Source organism: Gymnoscopelus braueri (assembly GCF_963280865.1).
Source record: "Gymnoscopelus braueri genome assembly, chromosome: 7".
NCBI lineage: Eukaryota > Metazoa > Chordata > Actinopteri > Myctophiformes > Myctophidae > Gymnoscopelus > Gymnoscopelus braueri.
The window spans coordinates 32,755,015-32,773,474 of record NC_137608.1 but is presented as its reverse complement, the minus strand read 5'-3'; the positions used below and the strand labels follow the sequence as shown (position 1 = coordinate 32,773,474).

The following is an 18,460-nucleotide window of genomic DNA, read 5'->3' as shown; positions in this document are numbered from 1 at the left end:
TTCATTGGATATCATTGGTCATCTGACCAGTTTCATTGGATTTCATTGGATCAAATCGACAGGAAGTGGAAAACACACAGCCTAGGAAACAGGTGAATAGGTTTTTGTCTCTGTCAAGTAATGAATCACACAAGTTTAGTTCACTTGAAACTCTGTATTAACATTAGCCTACTAGTCCCTTTCACAATTGTGCTTGAATTGGATCACTTGTTGATTTAATGCACAATAAAATAAGCAAATATGTGCTTTGAAATTGGCCTCCAGAGGGAGTGAGCTTCACCTTTGAACCTTTCCTGTCCCTTACAGTGACATCATTGCCTGGATGACATCCAGCTGTCAACTGTCCAAGAAGGTCAAGACTATGGTGTCAGCTAGCACAGCGCTACGCTACACTCTGTTAGACAGGTAGCATGTTTAATTCATTTGGCAGTAATTTTTTTGTTTTTATTGCAATGGATTTGCAGGCTCAGTCAGCAAGTCCACTCCACTGCCTCCTCTCCAAATACATCTCTACCTCATTCTTGCTCTATTTCTCCACCTTCTCTACTTCCTTCCTTCCTTTCCTCTCTTCTCCATTGTTGATTTCTTTCATAAATATCTCTCTCTTTATCCAGCTTGCATTCGTCTCCATAGATACCCAGGCCGTGGGTTTAGTCCAGCCCAGTGTAAGGCAATCATTCAGACAAACTCAGTCTGGGAACAGCAATCTAGGTCAGACACTAGCTGCTGCTACTTGCTTGAGAAATAGCTGTTATGTAGTTGTAGCAGAACTGGGTGTAAAAGACAGAAAAACATAAGACAGGGAGAGTGACTCTAATCAAGGCGATATATTGCGAATACAAAAAATCTAAAACATACTGTAGCATAAAGAACACACTACCATAGCATAAATCTGAGTAAAGACATTTTACTTTTTATCAGAACAGTGGGATCTGCATTTGTATTAATTCACAGTCCCTGTAACATTTTACAGCCTGGAAACCAGTGATATTAGTCTGGCCATGCCAGGCTACTACTTTTTGTGCAATGCAATCTAAGCAAAGGAATAAACACCTAGTAGCCTATATCCCAAGAAAAAAAATAAAGGTATTCTTTTGGCAAACAAAGTAAGAAAAAAAAAGGTTGAGCCTTCTTCTTTTATGCAATCAAAACAGTGGGGTCTACATTTATCAGAGTCCCTCCCTGTAACATTCAACATCATAGCACTACTTTTTATGCAATATCTTTTTAATGAATTAGACATGTTAGTGATTTTGGGAATCGATACAGTAACACAAAAACATAGGCTAATATTGCAATATTCAAGTGTATCAATATAGTAACCATTTTCATTTATACAAAAAAACTAAACATTATCAGGTGCAAGCTTTGGATATCTAGCCTGACTCATGGAGAAGCACAAATGATCACATTTCTTCAACATCAGCCCTGATGTTATCCCTCTGCAACTGCAGAACAGGCCAATCTCCTTAACCCATCAATCGACTTGCCAATTTTAACAAGGCCAGCCGCCAGACCTGTCCTGCGCTCTGTGGTTGATAAACCTATAGGCTATATACAGGATGACGAGGCTGTTACTATTATTATTACAGAGGCACCCCAGCACAGTGCTGCCGTCTCCTCTGTGTGCGATCTCTGAAGGTACAGAGGCTAAAAATAGCCCTCCCAAACCTCCCTCCCTCGCCAAACACACCAGAGGGACACTGGCAAAGGCATCAAGTGGTGATAAAAATCAAGCGATTCCAGGACGAATCAAGCCTAGCCTTAAAAAAGAGCAAGTGCAGCACTTAAGTAAACAGGCTAGCAGGCGTTAGGACTTTTGATCGCTAATAATAGCACGCATGGGGATTATAAGCTTCACATTATGTGAGTGGCAAAGCCATGTTGCAGGGGTCATCACTACACTGTTCGTTAGTCTGTCAAGAAGTCTGTCTGTCTGTCATTGTCTGTCTGTCTGTCTGTCTGTCTGTCTGTCTGTCTGTCTGTCTGTCTGTCTGTCTGTCTGTCTGTCTGTCTGTCTGTCTGTCATTATCTGTCTGTCTATCCCTTTGAATGAATGAATGCATGAATGCATGAATCAATCAATCAATCAATCAATCAATCAATCAATCAATCAATCAATCAATCAAAGGATGAATGGATGGATGGATGAATGAAAAGTTTAATGTGGCATATCATCATTATCAAATAACAGCTTCTCTCCCTCTTTCCCAATCCCACATTATGGCAAAACTTGGTGTGATAATCACACTGTGTTGAAATCAATTGGAACACTAATTTATATAGTGGTTAAATTCCCTGTATAGCTCAATGAGTAGAGCGATATGCTAATACCGACAGAGATTATGGCTCCACTCCTTATGTAACTCCTAGGGTAGAGCATGGTAAGTAACACTGATATAACATTATGCAGTCATTGAACTGAAATGGTCTAGAAACTAACTGGTTTTAGACTTTAAAGGGTGAGTAAGCATATTTGTAAATTAAATGTGGATGGGATTTCAGCCTCCTATATTCCTTGATGTTGGCTTCTATTCCCTTACAATCAATATCTACTTTCCAAGGAGTCACACATTATTAGTTTCCATTCTAGAATAATATAACTATTATAATAATAATATTACTATTCCATTGCAATAGATCAGTCCATTCTTAAAACATTATATTTTTGGGATTCTCATTATGGGCTTTAATTTTATGTCACCTTTTTGGCAAATTTTCGTACCTATAAAAGATAAATGTTTGAAAACCACTGACACCATTATTAGTTTCACGTTTAGGATGTTATTGTGGATTACTTCAAATATATAACGTGTCATTTATACCTAGACCTACTACACTGTTAAGCATTATCTATGCCATAGATTTTCTTTTCTTTTTTTTATCAGACCACCAATATAACCATAGATTATATGGTTATATTTGTGGTCAAATAAAAAAAAAATGTGATAGCATATCCGTGAGAATTGATATGCTTACATTCTGTAAAGGTGAAACCTTATTATATCTCAACAAGGATATCCTGTCAGACCACAGCTGTTTATAGAAACAACCTGTTTGACAGGGAGCTCGCATTGCCTTCCTACTTCAAACACCTTAATAATAACCCCAATTGAAAAAACCCTTGCACATTAATGTGACATTATTATTGCCATGTCAGGTGTGTAAAAGTGATGCATATGTGCTGAAAGAAACGCCCATCATCATCATCAGCCAGTGTGGTTCTCAAAGATGGGTCCAGGGACTCTCTGGGTTCATTTGAGGGGTTCCAAATGGACCCTTGCAGGGTCTGTAACTCCGATAGTGTACAAATGGAACCAAATGGGGTGATTTTGGTCATTTTGTACACTCTCAGAGTTATGGGGGTCCTTTAAATTAAAATGTTTGCCACTGCTGTAGGCAATGCAGCAGCAGCAGCAGCAGCAGCCCAGTTCTACACGGAACCTGCGGGACCGACGCCCCGTCAAAACAGCGATGCCGATGTTTTTTTTTTTTTTACCTTAAACTGAGGCCCGCAGTACGAAACAGCACATCCTGTTATTGTCAATTCCCAAATCACATAAATAAATGTTATCTTACCGGTCCTCTCCGCTTCAGAGAGATGTTCTTCCAGAGCAGAAGATGAAGCTGGTGCAAGAATCCCATTTTCCCCTCAGACTTGCGTTTTTTACCCCTATTTACTAGCCTCTGAGTCGTGATACCGGACGGTAAAGCCTCGGACTGAACTGGAATTTAACTGGATTTGTATCAGAATCCGAGGCATTCCGTCGTTTTTACGTATAGATACGTCTTAAAAATAATAAGTTGTGTTGTCTCTCACTCAGGATGACGAATGCCACTGGTGGTAGCAGGCGGTAAAGTGAGTGTTTCTGCACCGAAGCGTCGCTCAGCTGCCTGTCATCATCCTCAGCGGCATTGAGACACGACAGCATCCCTTGAAGACGGATCCCGAGTGTCAGTGTGAGGCTGTGAGTTCAGTTCAGTGTGGTGCTGCTGCTGTTACAGTAGTACCACCACCACCACTACCACCACTAACCGTGTGTGTGTGTGTGTGTGTGTGTGTGTGTGTGTGTCAAGTTAGATACTACAAACATAGCCTTTCCTATTTCAGACTTCAAAATAAAACCCAATTTGATGAATAATAATAATAACGCAGCGCAGTTTTCGAAAAGTAGGCAGCGGCTATCACAACTTTAGGCTATCCAAGCAGGTTAGTGAGCGAGGGTATTGTTTGTTTCAATATGCCCCCCCCCCCCCCACCACCAAACACAAACCATAGTTTTTGGTGGGGGGGGGGGGGGGGGGGCATTTTAAGCCTTCATTTGGCAGGAGAGAGAGATGCAGCATTAAAGGGCTTTGGGTAGGATTAATTAAGGACTGTACTGTACCAGGTGATCCAACTCGAGGTATTCTTCCTTAAATTACGAGTTCAAAACATAAGTGTAGCCTACAAGTACTCAGTCAATTCGGTAAATAAATAAATAATACCCCAAAAAATCCTATAAATTGACAGTGTTGTTATTCCGGTAGCCGGCCCTAACTAAACTGCGTGCTACAACAACCCCAATGACAATTATTTGTCTTTGTTTGGGGGGTTCAACACTTTTATTATGAAGGGAAATACATCCCAATTTCGTTTGTCCTGTGGCCAGCTGTGGCAATTTGACAGCTGCTACTGGGGTACTGCCACCAATGAGAATTAAATTCAAAGCGGTGCTGTTGTGGGCGGAGACTCATCCATCCAGCCAGGTTCTTCTTACTACTGGATACTGCACTGTCCTGACAGGTGCAATGTAGAATAGATCACTGATCAAGTGAAAAAAAACTATGCACAACTATTCTATACTTTAAAGCAGCCGGTGTCTGTTCCTACACTGTGGAACCCACAGATATTAATATCCAGCTATCTCATTGGTTATAGTTGCATTTCTGTTCTATTTAATGTATTTCTTTTTATCTAATCACTTTTTAACATAAGGTTATAGGTCCTATGTAAATAAAAAAATATATATAACTAGAAAAAGTGCTCCTCGGAGCACAGGTCTCCGCCAGGTCAGGTACGTTATTGTGGCCTCCTGGTGGCGCTATAATAGGCCAATGTGAAAAGGGTGCCATTTATTCTTAGGTCATTCACGGCAATCGGACACTGCATTCATGATTTGAGGCATTTTGTTCCAAAAATGTGTTTTGCTAAATTAGACCTGCTGGTGGCGCTATAACAGGCCAATGTGAAAAAGGGTGGCATTTCTACCTTGGCCTAGTGGGAATGTGTTTGTGAAATTTCACGGAAATCGCAAGCTGCGTTCATGATTTGAGGCATTTTGTTCAAAACGGACCAATCCTATAAATTTTGGAAGCGAACCTTAGCCTATGAGGATGAAATATGGGAAATCGGACAGATCCGTGTTGATCACATGACTATAGAGATACCGTGTACCGATTTGCATGACGTTTGGATAAAATCTGTAGGAGTAATGTATAAAAATGGGTTTTGCACAAATCGGCCTCCAGGTGGCGCTATAACAGGCCCCTGTGAAAATTTTGAGGCAGAGGTTCTGAATTGGCATCCAGGGAGTGTGTGTGCACAGTTTCGCCGCGACCGGGCCAATGGTGCCAGCGATTAGCTGGTAACACACGGACAGGACGGACGGACACACACACACACGGACACACACACGGACGGACGGAGGGTAAAACATACTCTCGCCATGCCTTTCGGCCTGGCGGAGACAAAAATACAAGGAACTTGTTAATTATTTAACCATCATTTTAAACACACATATTACTTTTTTCAAATATTGTATTTCATTTATTACACAAAATAAATGGAAAACAAACATGGCCCCCTCACACATTACTAGAAGGCCAATATCCGTGTTTACTGTGTGGTGCGTCAGTCAGGATTCCATTCCAGAGACCTGTCCTCTCCAGACTGTGCTGCTGTTTTTACAGCCATTGTTGGATGCGGGGCCGGGCGGCGTCTACACAGAAGGTGTACCTTGCCGCCATCTCTGCGGGTCATGCTGACGGGCCGGAGGGACCGATGGGTAGGCACCCATTGCTGTCCCGATACATGAGGGACATTAGGTGCCTTCATCCGGTGCGAGCTCCCATGTTTACCACTTGGGACCTCGGCTTGGTGCTGTGGGTGCTTGCTCAGCCGCCCTTTGAGCCCCTGGACACTATTTTTCTTAGGCACCTCTCGTGGAAGGTGGCGTTCCTGGTGGCTATCACCTCCACTAAGGGTCAGTGAGCTCCATGCGCTCTCTGTGAGTGCAGAGTGTTTCCGGATGGGTCCTGACAGAATGAGTGTCACCCCCCGGCCTAACCCCTCTTCCGTCTTCCATGTGAACCGGCCGGCCGACGTTTATGTCTTCATCTTCAACTTCAGCTCGACCTCTTCTGATAGGTGAGTTTGAGCTTTGTTCCCTTTCCTAGCTCACCGAGTAATCTGATATTGTGTATATCATATTGGAGTGATCCAATATACAGTAGCGCTACATAATGATGGTTACGTAGGTAACCACGTTTATGTGAGCGATTGGATCACTCCAATCGTCTTGTGGTGTTCTAGGGTGCCTCGAGAAGAACACGAGGAAGAGGGTGGTGCCGCGTAGGAATTTGTGGCATCGCAGAGGCCTACGGCCCCTTGCTGTGGCACACCCCCGTACACGGAGTAATCTGTTGCTGCCGCGGAGGGATATATATATCATATTGGAGTGATCCAATCACTCACATAACCGTGGTTATCTACGTAACCATCGGTCTGCCTATGCGTCGGATTCTGCCAATGCTTTTCAATGGGAACGGAGCAGTTTGTTGTCATTTGTGGATTTCCAGGCAAAAAAACACTCCGTTCCCATTGAAAAGCTTTGGCAGAATCTGCCGCATAGGCAGAATCTAAGTTTGGTGTGACTGCACCCTTACCGACAATTATTTTTTGCTCCTTCTGATTCCCTCATACACACACACACGCACACGCATGCACATTTTGTTCCTGAACCCCAAATACACCCCTGTAAAATGTTGGAAAATGCAAATACTTTTCTGCCTAAGATAGGAACAGAACCTCAGCCGTGTGTGTGTGTGTGTGTGTGTGTGTGTGTGTGTGTGTGTGTGTGTGTGTGTGTGTGTGTGTGTGTGTGTGTGTGTGTGTGTGTGTGTGTGTGTGTGTGTGTGTGTGTGTGTGTGTGTGTGTGTGTGTGTGTGTGTGTGTGTGTGTCCTGAAAACAAGGCCAAAAAGAGGTTGTGCTGCTCCTTACACCCCAGCTAGTAATTTTAGACATCTTGTTTGGGACAAAAGTGTTGGACAGAAACATTTCATTGCAATTCAGCTATTTTATTTTTAGATATCTTGTGTGCAAAGTTGCCATTATAGCCTAAATGTAATGCTTGAGGAAAAAGTCATGTGGTCACTCAAATGGTTATGGTGCATCCTCGTATAGCAAACATGAATGCACTCAGCTAGTTTCATGGAAATCCGCCCATTCGATTTTGGGATAGCTACAAGTGGAGCATTTTGATAAGTGAGGATCCACATAGTTTTAGGTGACAACATAACTTGTTCCAACAGTTTACTTAACTTAGTCCAAGTACGACAAATGTCTTTAAAGACAGACTGAAGCAACCGTGGCCACATTCATGGTCTTACACTGAAGCTCAAACTTACAGGAGCGTGACAATGACTCATGAGGTGGGTTGTTCTTCCAGCCACAGATGTAAAAAATTAATCTTTGCAAACCTGAAATAGTACATGCTGTCTCAACACATGTAAGCTTCCAAATGTCAGTGGCACATACCCTGCAGGCTTACTATTAAAGACAGAATGGCGACTTCAGTGAGGCAGCTGGTAAGATTTTCACTGAATCCAAATAATTTTATTTAAGTTATTTATCTCTTTCATTATGTGTTTCACAGGATATCAAATGATGATAATTAAATATTTTGAACATGTACAATAGAAAATCCTAATCAATCAACCTGATGAATTAGTTTTGACAATGAGTTTTAGCAACATTTTATGCAGAAATTATGCATTTTTATCTATTTTCTTGTAGGCCTACACCTAAAGTAAGCTCAGTGACTCAGCTAAAAATGACACTGTCTTTCCGGATTAGCAATAAACCATGGGATGGGAAACAAGTCTTGATTTATATGCTGATGTCATACCTTTTCTTTTTGTAATAAGAAAAAACGGGGGGGAAAGACAGTTAAAGTTTTAAATAACATTAACAAACATATAATAAACAATACAAACAATAATAAACATTACGGAAATGTGCATGAAAATATTTTTTTAAGCTGTATTATGAAAAGCCCTCTTTAAGCTAAACTTTGAGTTTGAAATGCAGCGTTTACGTACACCTGCATACAAATCTTGGTGACAGGTTTATAGGTATAGTAAAGTAATCTGAGAGAAGTTAACTACACTGTCCTGAAGAAGGTCATTGACCGGAATGTCACATTTCAATAAATGTTTAGCAAATGTACGATGTGTGTGGGTATTCACTTTATTTTTCTTGTAAATTCTCTTTACTTTACTTTGCACTTTAGATTCGTGGTAAAGGTTTGTTCTTCATCATCTGGCTTGGAATTGGAGGGACCTTTCAGAATGGCTCTCGTGCCACGGTCATCAGCTCCCCCTCACCAGTGAGATGAATTTTTGGTCAATTGCATTCTCCTTATATATCAGTTCTTAATGTATATAAAGGGAAATTCCAATTATCTAACTTGAAGAGAAGAAAACTCTGTCTGTTTCAAATTATCTCTTTCTATCTCTGTATATCCCCTTCTCCCTCTCTACAGTATTTCTTTTTAACACATCTCTATTCTCTATATACTGTAGATGGGGCTGTGACATTTGTGACTGCCTTGTGATTGTTTGCAGGATGCTTTTATAGACTGTCACATGCATGGATTTATGCCACTTGCTTACTTGCTTACTGTTCAGCAGTTACAATGGTGATTTATGAAACTGAGAACATACGTAAAGGAGCTCTTCTTCCATTTACAAACTTATAAGCTTCATATAATTGGTCCTTATGCTCATTATATAGTATATATAATATTCTATATTAGATGGCACCATTTCTATCTACTCACTCTGCATCTCATTGGTGAGCTATGGACTGTTCAGAAACCTGCCTACCAATGACATAATCAATGGGATTCCAAGCAAATACTAACTACAGCCTATTACTGGAACGTTAGCATGCTGAAATAGAGGCCATTGTTCTTGCATTCATATCATATTAATTAATTAGCTTAAGGGAAGACCAGCCGGCGAGCCAGCGGACCATATCGTAACGCTCATGTCACTATGACTCAGCCATAATAATCATAATTATAAGGAGTGGCTGTGCGACATCGGTGTGAGGACAGCGTAGTGGCCCGAACCTGTAATCTATCAATATTAAAATTGATTGAAGGGAGGGGAGGATTGGCTGGTCCTCTGACTCAGACATAACCATAAACAAACCCCCATACGCCCATATATAGGCATGTCACTATGACTCAGACATAACCATAAACAAACCTGATATGCCCATATATAGGCATATATGGAGATCCGGTTGTCCAGAGCCATAGATCTGACCGCAATGCACATATATGGTCATGTTGCATGTGGGACTAACTGACTTCAAACTCAGCTTGCACATCGTCAAGGACTCGAGGGAGTGTGGTGCCTGCCTCCAAGTTGTTCAGCTATGCTGTTGTCCAAAACCGCAGATCCGACCGATATATCCATATATAGGCATATATGGATATCCAGTTGTCCAGAACCGCCTATCCAACCAATATGCCCATATACAGTATATGTGCATTCCAATATGTAGGGTATGGGCAAATAACATCAGGGATCTCCATATATGGGCATAAAAGGGACACAGATAGACAGGTACAACGGGTACAAAGCCCCCAACACATATTGCTCGGATCGGCGGTACAACGTAAGTGGGATGCCGCACAGCGGCCCGAACTCTAGTATATCTATATACTCTTTTTATCTTCTTTGAAATGGCCAAACCTGCCTACCGATGATGTCACTAGTTTCTGAACTGTCCACACTCCAGCCTTCCTCTGAGACACAGAGCGAGTAGACAGAAATGGTGCCATCTTATAATGAGCATTAGTGAGGACCAATTATATGAAGATAGGCTGAAAATGGTCCTTTAAATACTTATAATACATAAAAGGAATTATGTCCCAGTTGAGCCACAGAGACAATCAGTCTGTTTGCCTACTGTATGTGTGTACAGCATGTCACTCTGTCTACAATTACTAATACTAATACTGTATCATCTTCAAATCACACACAAGGCCTGAAACGTCATATTTCATATAAATTCCAACTCAATATCTGACATATGGCGTAATTTGGTGTTTAAAGGTAAAGGTCAAGAATGTCAGGTATTGATTAAAACATTGTCATTCATAACTTCATCATTCATCAGAGAAGAAAAGCATGTCTCAAACCATTTTAGATAATATAATGATGTAAACTGACATTTAAATGTTCCATTTCGTGGCTCAACTACTCACATCTCTAGGTTGCCTTGTTTAGTGAGTTAAATAGAGTTTAGCAGTGCTATCCCTTAACTCTTTTAATGCATTTACAGTACATACAACGCTTCATCAACAGCAGTTGGTATGAGAGATATGAAGAGGTCCCACATCCACAATCAGTCAAACTAATTTGGTCAGCTATTGTTTCTATATCTTCTTTTGGAGGCTTATGTGGCTCTGTCATCTACTTATATATAGGAACATTTGGAAGGTGAGTGACATACAATATGGGGCCCTATTTTTGGGAAACGGGTGAAATGGCGCGAATCGCAGTCAATAACGTGGGCAGGTGGGGCGTGGTGACAGGTATTTTCCAGACTGTAGAAGGGTGGAGTACCCGCGGCGAGGTGGCGAGGTGGGTTGGATAGTTTGAATATCAGTGGGTGTGTTGGAGGTGGATTCAATCATGACTGATCAAATGATTGTTTTTCATTACAGTGCAGTGCACTGTTCTCAGCCCAATGACGTAGTACAATGTTCACAGTGTCCGCAGAAATGTAATTTCTCCCAAGAGCAAACTGATGCCCTTGAGCAGGAGGTGCAGAGTCATCAACAATGAATAGCACCCCAAACAGATGTCAAATTATCTTGGGAAGAAATAACAAATGCAGTTAATATGTCTGACACTGCTGCTATGCAAAGTGCTTTTCCGCTAAGTCCAGTTACTATGCAGGTGTATGTCCGCAAAAACTGATGCATAGGCAAATGTCTGCTTTGGGTGTGCTACAGCCTACTGTAGGTCTGCAAGGATATACTAAAGTCCACTTAAATCCTAGGAGACCAAAAAATACTGCTATAGAGGGACCTCCTAGTCCTAGATTTTACATTATGTAGGTCCGTGCGGCAGTCATTTTTTGTGTCCATGTGACCTTTTTGTGAGAAATATTTATAAAATGGGGTTTGTATGCTCTGCGTATAATTTGAGAAAGCCTAAGGCCATCTGTGTCTGCGCCCTGTTTTAAGCACTACATAATGTAAACTTCATCATGTCTGGCGATTAAATAAACAGAACCTGGCATTATGTGTGGTCATTTATCTAGTTGACCAATCTATTAGCCTTTTATAAAGGAGAAACCTGCATGGATATCATGCCTTCAATATTCTATATGTGGGTGAATATCCTAACATATAACATAATAATAATATTTGTTCCAGTATGAGGGATTTATACCAAAGTCAAATAGACAGGCATAACCTATACTGTATATTGTGGGTTTGTGTGATTTTCGAGATCTGGATGCACCCCCGCCAACTAAAGTGTGCAGAAATAGCAATGGAAAAGCGTGCGCCTAACTATACGTGGGAATTTGGTTGCATGCCTCATACCAATCCGCCTGCCCCAAAATAGGGCCCTCGGTCTCATATCGACAGATTGACAGTTTGATTGATTGATTGATTCGTTCATTCATTCATTCATTCACAACTCCCATTCCTTCCATAGGAAGGAATCGATGATGGGGAACAACGTGTTCTCCATTGTCACAGCAGTGATCATGTTGACAAGTAAATGGGCAAAGTCTTTTGAAATGATTCTACTGGCACAGTTTCTATTTGGCGTCTCATCAGGTAAGCAAACAGAAATTACATTTCTATACTGTACATAACAGCTCACATTTACCTCTGTGGAAACAGCTGACCTGACATGTCTTGTGACGTTCAGGTGTAACACAATGCATCCAGGTGACATACCTAGGAGAGAGTTCACCAAGAAAGATAAGAGGATTGGTGACAATGACATCATCAGCCTTTATATCTCTCGGCAAGCTGTTTGGACAATTTGTTGGACTGAGGTTTTCAATTATTTGTTTCCCTTTCTTTCCAAATGGAAATAAGTAGGATTGAATGGATAGATTGTTCAATCGATTGATAGCTGTGCATATACAACAGTATATAGACTATAATTTAGCTGTAATGCAATATTCCGTCTGCATTTTTCCAGTGAGATCCTCGGTCGTGAAGACATGTGGAACGTCCTTCTCTCTGTTCCGAGTTGTTTCTCAGTTGTTCATCTGCTCGCATTGCCGTTCTTTCCCGAGGCTCCCAGATACTCACTGATAGAAAAAGGCAATGTTGAGGAATGCAGAAGAGGTTGGTGTATTTTCCTTTGTGCACTTCACTGTTTAAAGGACTTATTGCAATAGAAAACCAGTGTTTGCATCTGCATGTGTAAGAAAATATTTAGAACACGTCTGTCTCAGGATCACCACAAAGATTTTCTTTTCCTTTTTAATCTTCTTCTTTAATCTTAAGCGGTACAAGTTTCTTCTTCTTAGGTATTTTTCTTGTTTTTGTTTGTTTATTTATTTCTCTCTGTCTCTCTTCAATGACCTGCCCATCCTTCTCTCAATCTAGCTCTCCAGAGTCTGTGGGGTCCAGGTGATTACAAGCAGGATATGGAGGAAATGGTAGCGGAGAATGAAGCCATCAAGGGAGCCCCTCCTAAAAGCCTGCTGGAGTTCATTCAGGACAGAAGCGTCCGATGGCAGCTCATCGCCTCGACAGTGTTGAGCTGCTCCATTGTGTTCTCTGGTGTTGGTGCGGTACGAGGCGTAAAAAAAACAGCTCCAGTGGGATTTTTGTGCTAATCTTGGATCTTGGTTCTATACAGTCCAAACGATGAGAAATTGTTGGGGTTAAAACATTTCGGACCCTCAACCCCTTTCTGGGGGGTCATCTACTTTGAAACCTCCCAGAACAGTACGCCAGCCATTCAATGTCCGATTTTCATAATATTAGAGTTGTTTTGTATGTTTTAAAACATTTAAATTGATTTCTTACACTTTTAAAGTAGCCAGAAGAATCTTTTCTGACTTTTGGTAGGGTCTTTCCTCACCCTGGACACCCCGGACTGACCCCTGTGCCTATCTCAGTACTCATTACATTACTCGCTCTGCTCCTGCTCCAGAACAATGCCAAATTACCGATTTGAAGCACAAAAGGTTTTGTGGCTGGCTCTGAAATCATGAATAGTAGCTACTAGTCCATTTGACGCTCCCATGTGATACTAAACCTAAATAGTTGTTTCCTACGATTTTTTTTTGTTGATTTGTATTCATATGGTGTCGTAGAACAATTTTGGCTTGGTTGCCCAGAGTTGCCATTTGGGCAATTTGCATAATCCAAAATGGCTAAAATGGTTGCAGCATATGGGGCGCTGACTGGCGACTCAAAAGTCATGAGGCCATTCAGGGTGTATCAGCGGCACTCTTGAAGTGGTTATACTATTAGCTACTATTCATTTTTGTTTTCAATTTTAGCACAAAAATCCTACGGTAGTACACCTCGTCGTACCACACTATGTACCAGTGGTGGGGATATAATACATTTTGTTATGCATTATCCTCTCTGTCATCAACAAACACTCACTTCACCCTTACCTGTAAGTTAGACATTTTGAGTCTCACAAACAAAATCGTGTCACTATTACACAATCAGTACCACAAAAAGTAAAGTGCGCAATGTCAAGTGTAACTCAAACTCTATCTATCTTCCTTCATCTTCCAGATCACCACCTACTCTTTTGACATCTTCCTGAACGCAGGAATCCCAAGGGAGAATATCCGCTACGTCACGCTCGGTATAGGATTATCTGAAGTTCTCAGCTCCATCTCATGTGTGAGTCTAACAGCCTAATGTCTCCCTTGGGTTTGATGAGTGAATAGGTGGTGACATTGAGGGCTCATCCAGATCAGTTTTCTCTGTGTGGAATTTAGTTTATTTGGTGTGACGCTGTTCAGGCAGACCCCTGAACAGCGTTTATGCCAAGTTTGGTGAGGATTGGAGCAACGGGTGAGCCTGTGGCCACGGGGGCCCTTGATGTGGCCCCTGGTGTGACTATTTTCATGTTTGACACCTGAACAGTGTTTGTGCCAAGTTTGGTGCGGATTGGACCCTCGTGCCCACATTAGGGGTCCCAGGGGCCACGGTAGGGCCTCCTGGGGAGCCACTGGGGGCCATGTGGCCCCTGGCTATTCTGATGGCAGACCCCTGAACAGTGTTTGTGGCAAGTTTGGTGCGGATCGGAGCAACGGTGCGCTTCGTAAATCTGGATGTTACGTTTGTGACTGTGGTCGCTCACCCCCTACCCCCCACACTCCCACCATCTAGGTAATTTTAGATTATTCATCTGTTTTTTTTTACCAACTTCCAGTAGAGAAATTCAACTCTTTGGCATTGAATAATACTGTTGTACATACTGTACTACGTCACCCGTAGGCAGTAAAATAAAGTTAATAAAGTGCAATAGAGGGAAATGCTAACCAGTCCCACAAATTACCTGATTTATAATCTTTCTATCTAACTATTGCTGAATAGTTGGATATAAGCTCTAGGGGCAGGCCTATTGCAAGAAGCATGCTGAAAATGTGCATAAGGGGCATGGCTAAACCTGATTTCCATTTTTTCAGGCATATTTTTAACCTCTGCGGGAATGCTTTTTGAAGTTAATTCATTTCTTCTTTTAACTTTTTTCTGGTTTCTAGATTGCCTTATCCCAAAAAGACATCTTGATATTATGCTTAACATAGCCTTCCAATACATAACTTTTTATTTTACAATATATGGAACAAAGACACACATACACATGTTGGTGTTTTAAATAGCACATACTGAAAAATGTTAAGAAATATTTAAATGTGTTTCATTAAACAAAGAAATGTTATGAATGTTTATATCTCCAAACTATTCCATTAATTCCATTTAATGTGATTTTCACACACACACACACACACACACACACACACACACACACACACACACACACACACACACACACACACACACACACACACACACACACACACACACACACACACACACACACACACACACACACACACACACACACACACACACACACCTTGTCGTTCTTTCTTAGGGGCTGCTCATTGAGTCTATAGGGAGGGGGCCTTTGCTCTGGGGAGGCTATGGTGCCTTATCAACCATCCTGATGTTAACCACCATCACACTCAGCCTGCAGGTAAGCCTATAGCCTCTGGCGAGATAAGCATAGTCTCACATATCCGGATAATCTCCACCTAGTACTGATACTACATTTATTGGACACCGGAGAAAACCAACGGTAACAAACCTACGCCTATCCTCATACTGTCCCAATATGAAGGACTGCCCCAACGAATTTGCATCTATTTTGAATTTCTGAATAGTTTCCCCCCAGTTTTATTCCATTCACTGAATTTAGATCACCAGATGTATAGGTGGAGATCTCTGATTGTCTGCTACACGAGACAAAATGTCAAAATATGGCACTACCATGGTTAGCACTTCAAACGAACATCCTATTAACAAGCATTAATTAAGCATTTGATAAACTGTTAACAAGTGTCTTGTAACACCGTACAAATGTCTTATAATCAAACAATAAACATGTTAACAGTGTTATTATTAAGACTTATATAGGCTTGTCAACACATAGTAAGGTTAATAAACATCTTGTAAGGATTTATAAGTTCCTTATTAACTAATAGTATTAACAATGGTATTATAAACAATAATGTAGCTTTTATTAAAAATATTTTAGGTTAATAAGCTAAGTATCTTATTAACTGTTCATTAATGCTTGTTAATAGGATATTCGTTTGAAGTTCTACCAAGAAAGGTAGTACATCAAAACCACACCCCCTGGATCATGATTTCTTTGCTGTGTTAAAAACTGAAATAAGGCCAGCGTTGCGGGCACCTAAAGCTGCAATGCCTGACAGCGTGTTGCGGGTTTGAATCTCGATCCCGACGACCTTTGCTGCGTGTCACTCCTTGTTTCTCTCTCCCCATTTCCTGTCAATCTATACTATCAATAATGCAGAAAAAGTCCCAAAAATATATATTTAAAAAAAAAAATGGTCCAGACATTCTGTCAGCGAGGTGGCTCTGTGTTGTTTAGGATATTTAATTATTTACTACAGTTTGTGTTTGGAGCAATTTTAATTCAACAGCGGTGGTACCCGAAAGTAGCATTGAAAAACTACACTACCTGGCAGGAAATCACTTTCCCCACTGAAGCACATTATGCTCCATCAAAAACATTCCTGAGATTCCTTAGATTTCATGCAGTTTTTGGGTAGTTTTTTTTTTTTTTTTTTGTCTGATGAAACAACTGAGAACTGACAACTCCTTATCACGTGTAGTGGGAGATAGATATGTAGGCAGGCTTTAATTTTCTTCCTCTTTGGATAAATTAGTACCTTTTCAGCATCAGTAGATGCTTCGTAATCGAGTAAAACGCCCCGACTTTTTTCTCTATTTCTTTACACAGTTTTAAAAGGTCAATGGAATTTTTGGGTGGGAAGAATATTCATGATCCTGGGGATGTGGTTTTGACGTCCGGATCTCTACTCTAGAGGTGTTAAAAAATTTTTTTTTAATGTATTTATTCACTCTCTTGGATGATTTCTGTCTGCGATGTTTCACGCACATTTTCACAGAAGCATAAATTAGAAGTGTCACCTGTCTTCTTACAGGACTCCAATGACTGGGTTCCATACAGCACTGCAAGCTTGATATTCCTCTTCACAATCTTTCATAGGGGAGGACCTGGTATGCACATTAAATTTGGCCTATGTACAGCTGATGGATTATGTAAAAAAAGATGTAAATCAAGCTACAAAAGCAACTGTATACTGTATACACAAACATAAGTTTGCATACAAAGGTAAATGTGTCCAACGATGTAATCTTCCCAGCTGGAGTGTACTCTTCTCTCCTAAATGAGATCTTCGTCCAATCCTATCGACCAGCAGCGTTTGTATTCTCAGGGATCCAGCGCTGGACCCTGTCAGCTGTGCTAGGCCTCATCTTCCCTTTCCTTATTGTAAGTACACTGGCTATCTGTTAATATCCACATCACCTTGAGGGGGGTGGGGGATTAGTAGTCTTGTAGTACCTATTTTTTAACGATAGCTTTTGAACATCTGAATCCAATTGTAAACTCAAAGTTAGCAGATCTAATAATTCATCATGTGGATCATGATTAGATTTTTTTAATGCAAGAAAATATTGAAGCTGTCTGATATCAATCAGTGCAAGTATTCCAAAACTACTTGAGGAGACCTTTTATTGAAAAAAAACTAACCTGTAACACTTTGATCAAACCTTACTGAGACCGTTGCATTCACCCAATATTCCCTATAGTCTTTACATCTATTGGTTAAACACTACTCTCTATGTCCCCAGGATGCCTTGAAGTCTTTCACCTTTGTGCCGTTTGCCTGCGTGTGTTTGCTGGCCTCTCTGTATGCCTTCTTCCTCATACCTGAGACCAAGGGGAAGACTCTACTGGAGATCTCAGAGGAATTTAAAGCCATCACTGTCTGCGGGAAGTCTCCTTCACATGACAAATACATGGAGACCAAGTTATGAGGCTGTTCAGAAAAATAAACTAATTAACATCAGCTCTACTCTTTCATCAGATCTGACAAGACCTCTGAATTTGACAGCCTAACTGAAACCTGAAAATGTATTAAGTCTTTTGTAACACATATTAAAACATGGGAGTTTAAGAAGTGAAGCTGAAGTTGGGAAGTTTGAAAGGTTCTGGTTCTGCAAGTCTCCGCTGTGTAGACATTTAGGCGGTCAGATGCTTGCTGTATAACTACAATGTTTGTATAACCTGTCCCAGGAACATTTGACCCCTCTGCCAAAACGTAATCCTTAAATTCAGGATAAAACGTTTCTGATTGCAAAATAACTGCGTTTTATAAACTTAAAGAGGCACTTCACAAATGTTGCACCTATTTCTCCCCCTGAGACATCACCGACCGGAATGTCAGTTCTTCCTGGACTACAATAAGGAAACAAAAAAACGATGTCAGGCATGCGCCATTGGGAGGCTAACTGGAAACGGAAGTTCGATGGGATGCATCGCAGTCAATGAGCGACA

At 41.0% G+C, this 18,460-nt stretch overlaps 2 protein-coding genes across 2 annotated transcripts in view; one reads left to right on the top strand and one right to left on the bottom strand.

Moving 5' to 3' along the window:
- Nucleotides 1-3,945, bottom strand: part of abca2 (ATP-binding cassette, sub-family A (ABC1), member 2) — a 107,010-nt gene extending 103,065 nt beyond the window's left edge. Inside the window, exon 1 of the mRNA XM_080433892.1 lies at nucleotides 3,580-3,945. Within this exon, the coding sequence (XP_080290018.1) occupies nucleotides 3,580-3,645 (66 nt within the window). The 5' untranslated portion in view covers nucleotides 3,646-3,945. The remainder of the gene's footprint in view (nucleotides 1-3,579) is intronic.
- Nucleotides 3,946-7,825: 3,880 nt separating this feature from the next.
- slc2a9l1 (solute carrier family 2 member 9, like 1) lies at nucleotides 7,826-17,940 on the top strand (the record flags this gene model as incomplete). The annotated part of the gene is made up of 12 exons (XM_080433581.1): nucleotides 7,826-7,849; nucleotides 8,554-8,649; nucleotides 10,620-10,777; nucleotides 12,008-12,132; nucleotides 12,227-12,356; nucleotides 12,506-12,654; nucleotides 12,919-13,106; nucleotides 14,071-14,181; nucleotides 15,443-15,544; nucleotides 17,043-17,118; nucleotides 17,265-17,392; nucleotides 17,755-17,940. The coding sequence occupies 12 exons, from the start codon at nucleotides 7,826-7,828 to the stop codon at nucleotides 17,938-17,940; spliced, it is 1,473 nt and encodes a 490-aa protein (XP_080289707.1).
- Between the last annotated feature and the right edge of the window lie 520 nt (nucleotides 17,941-18,460).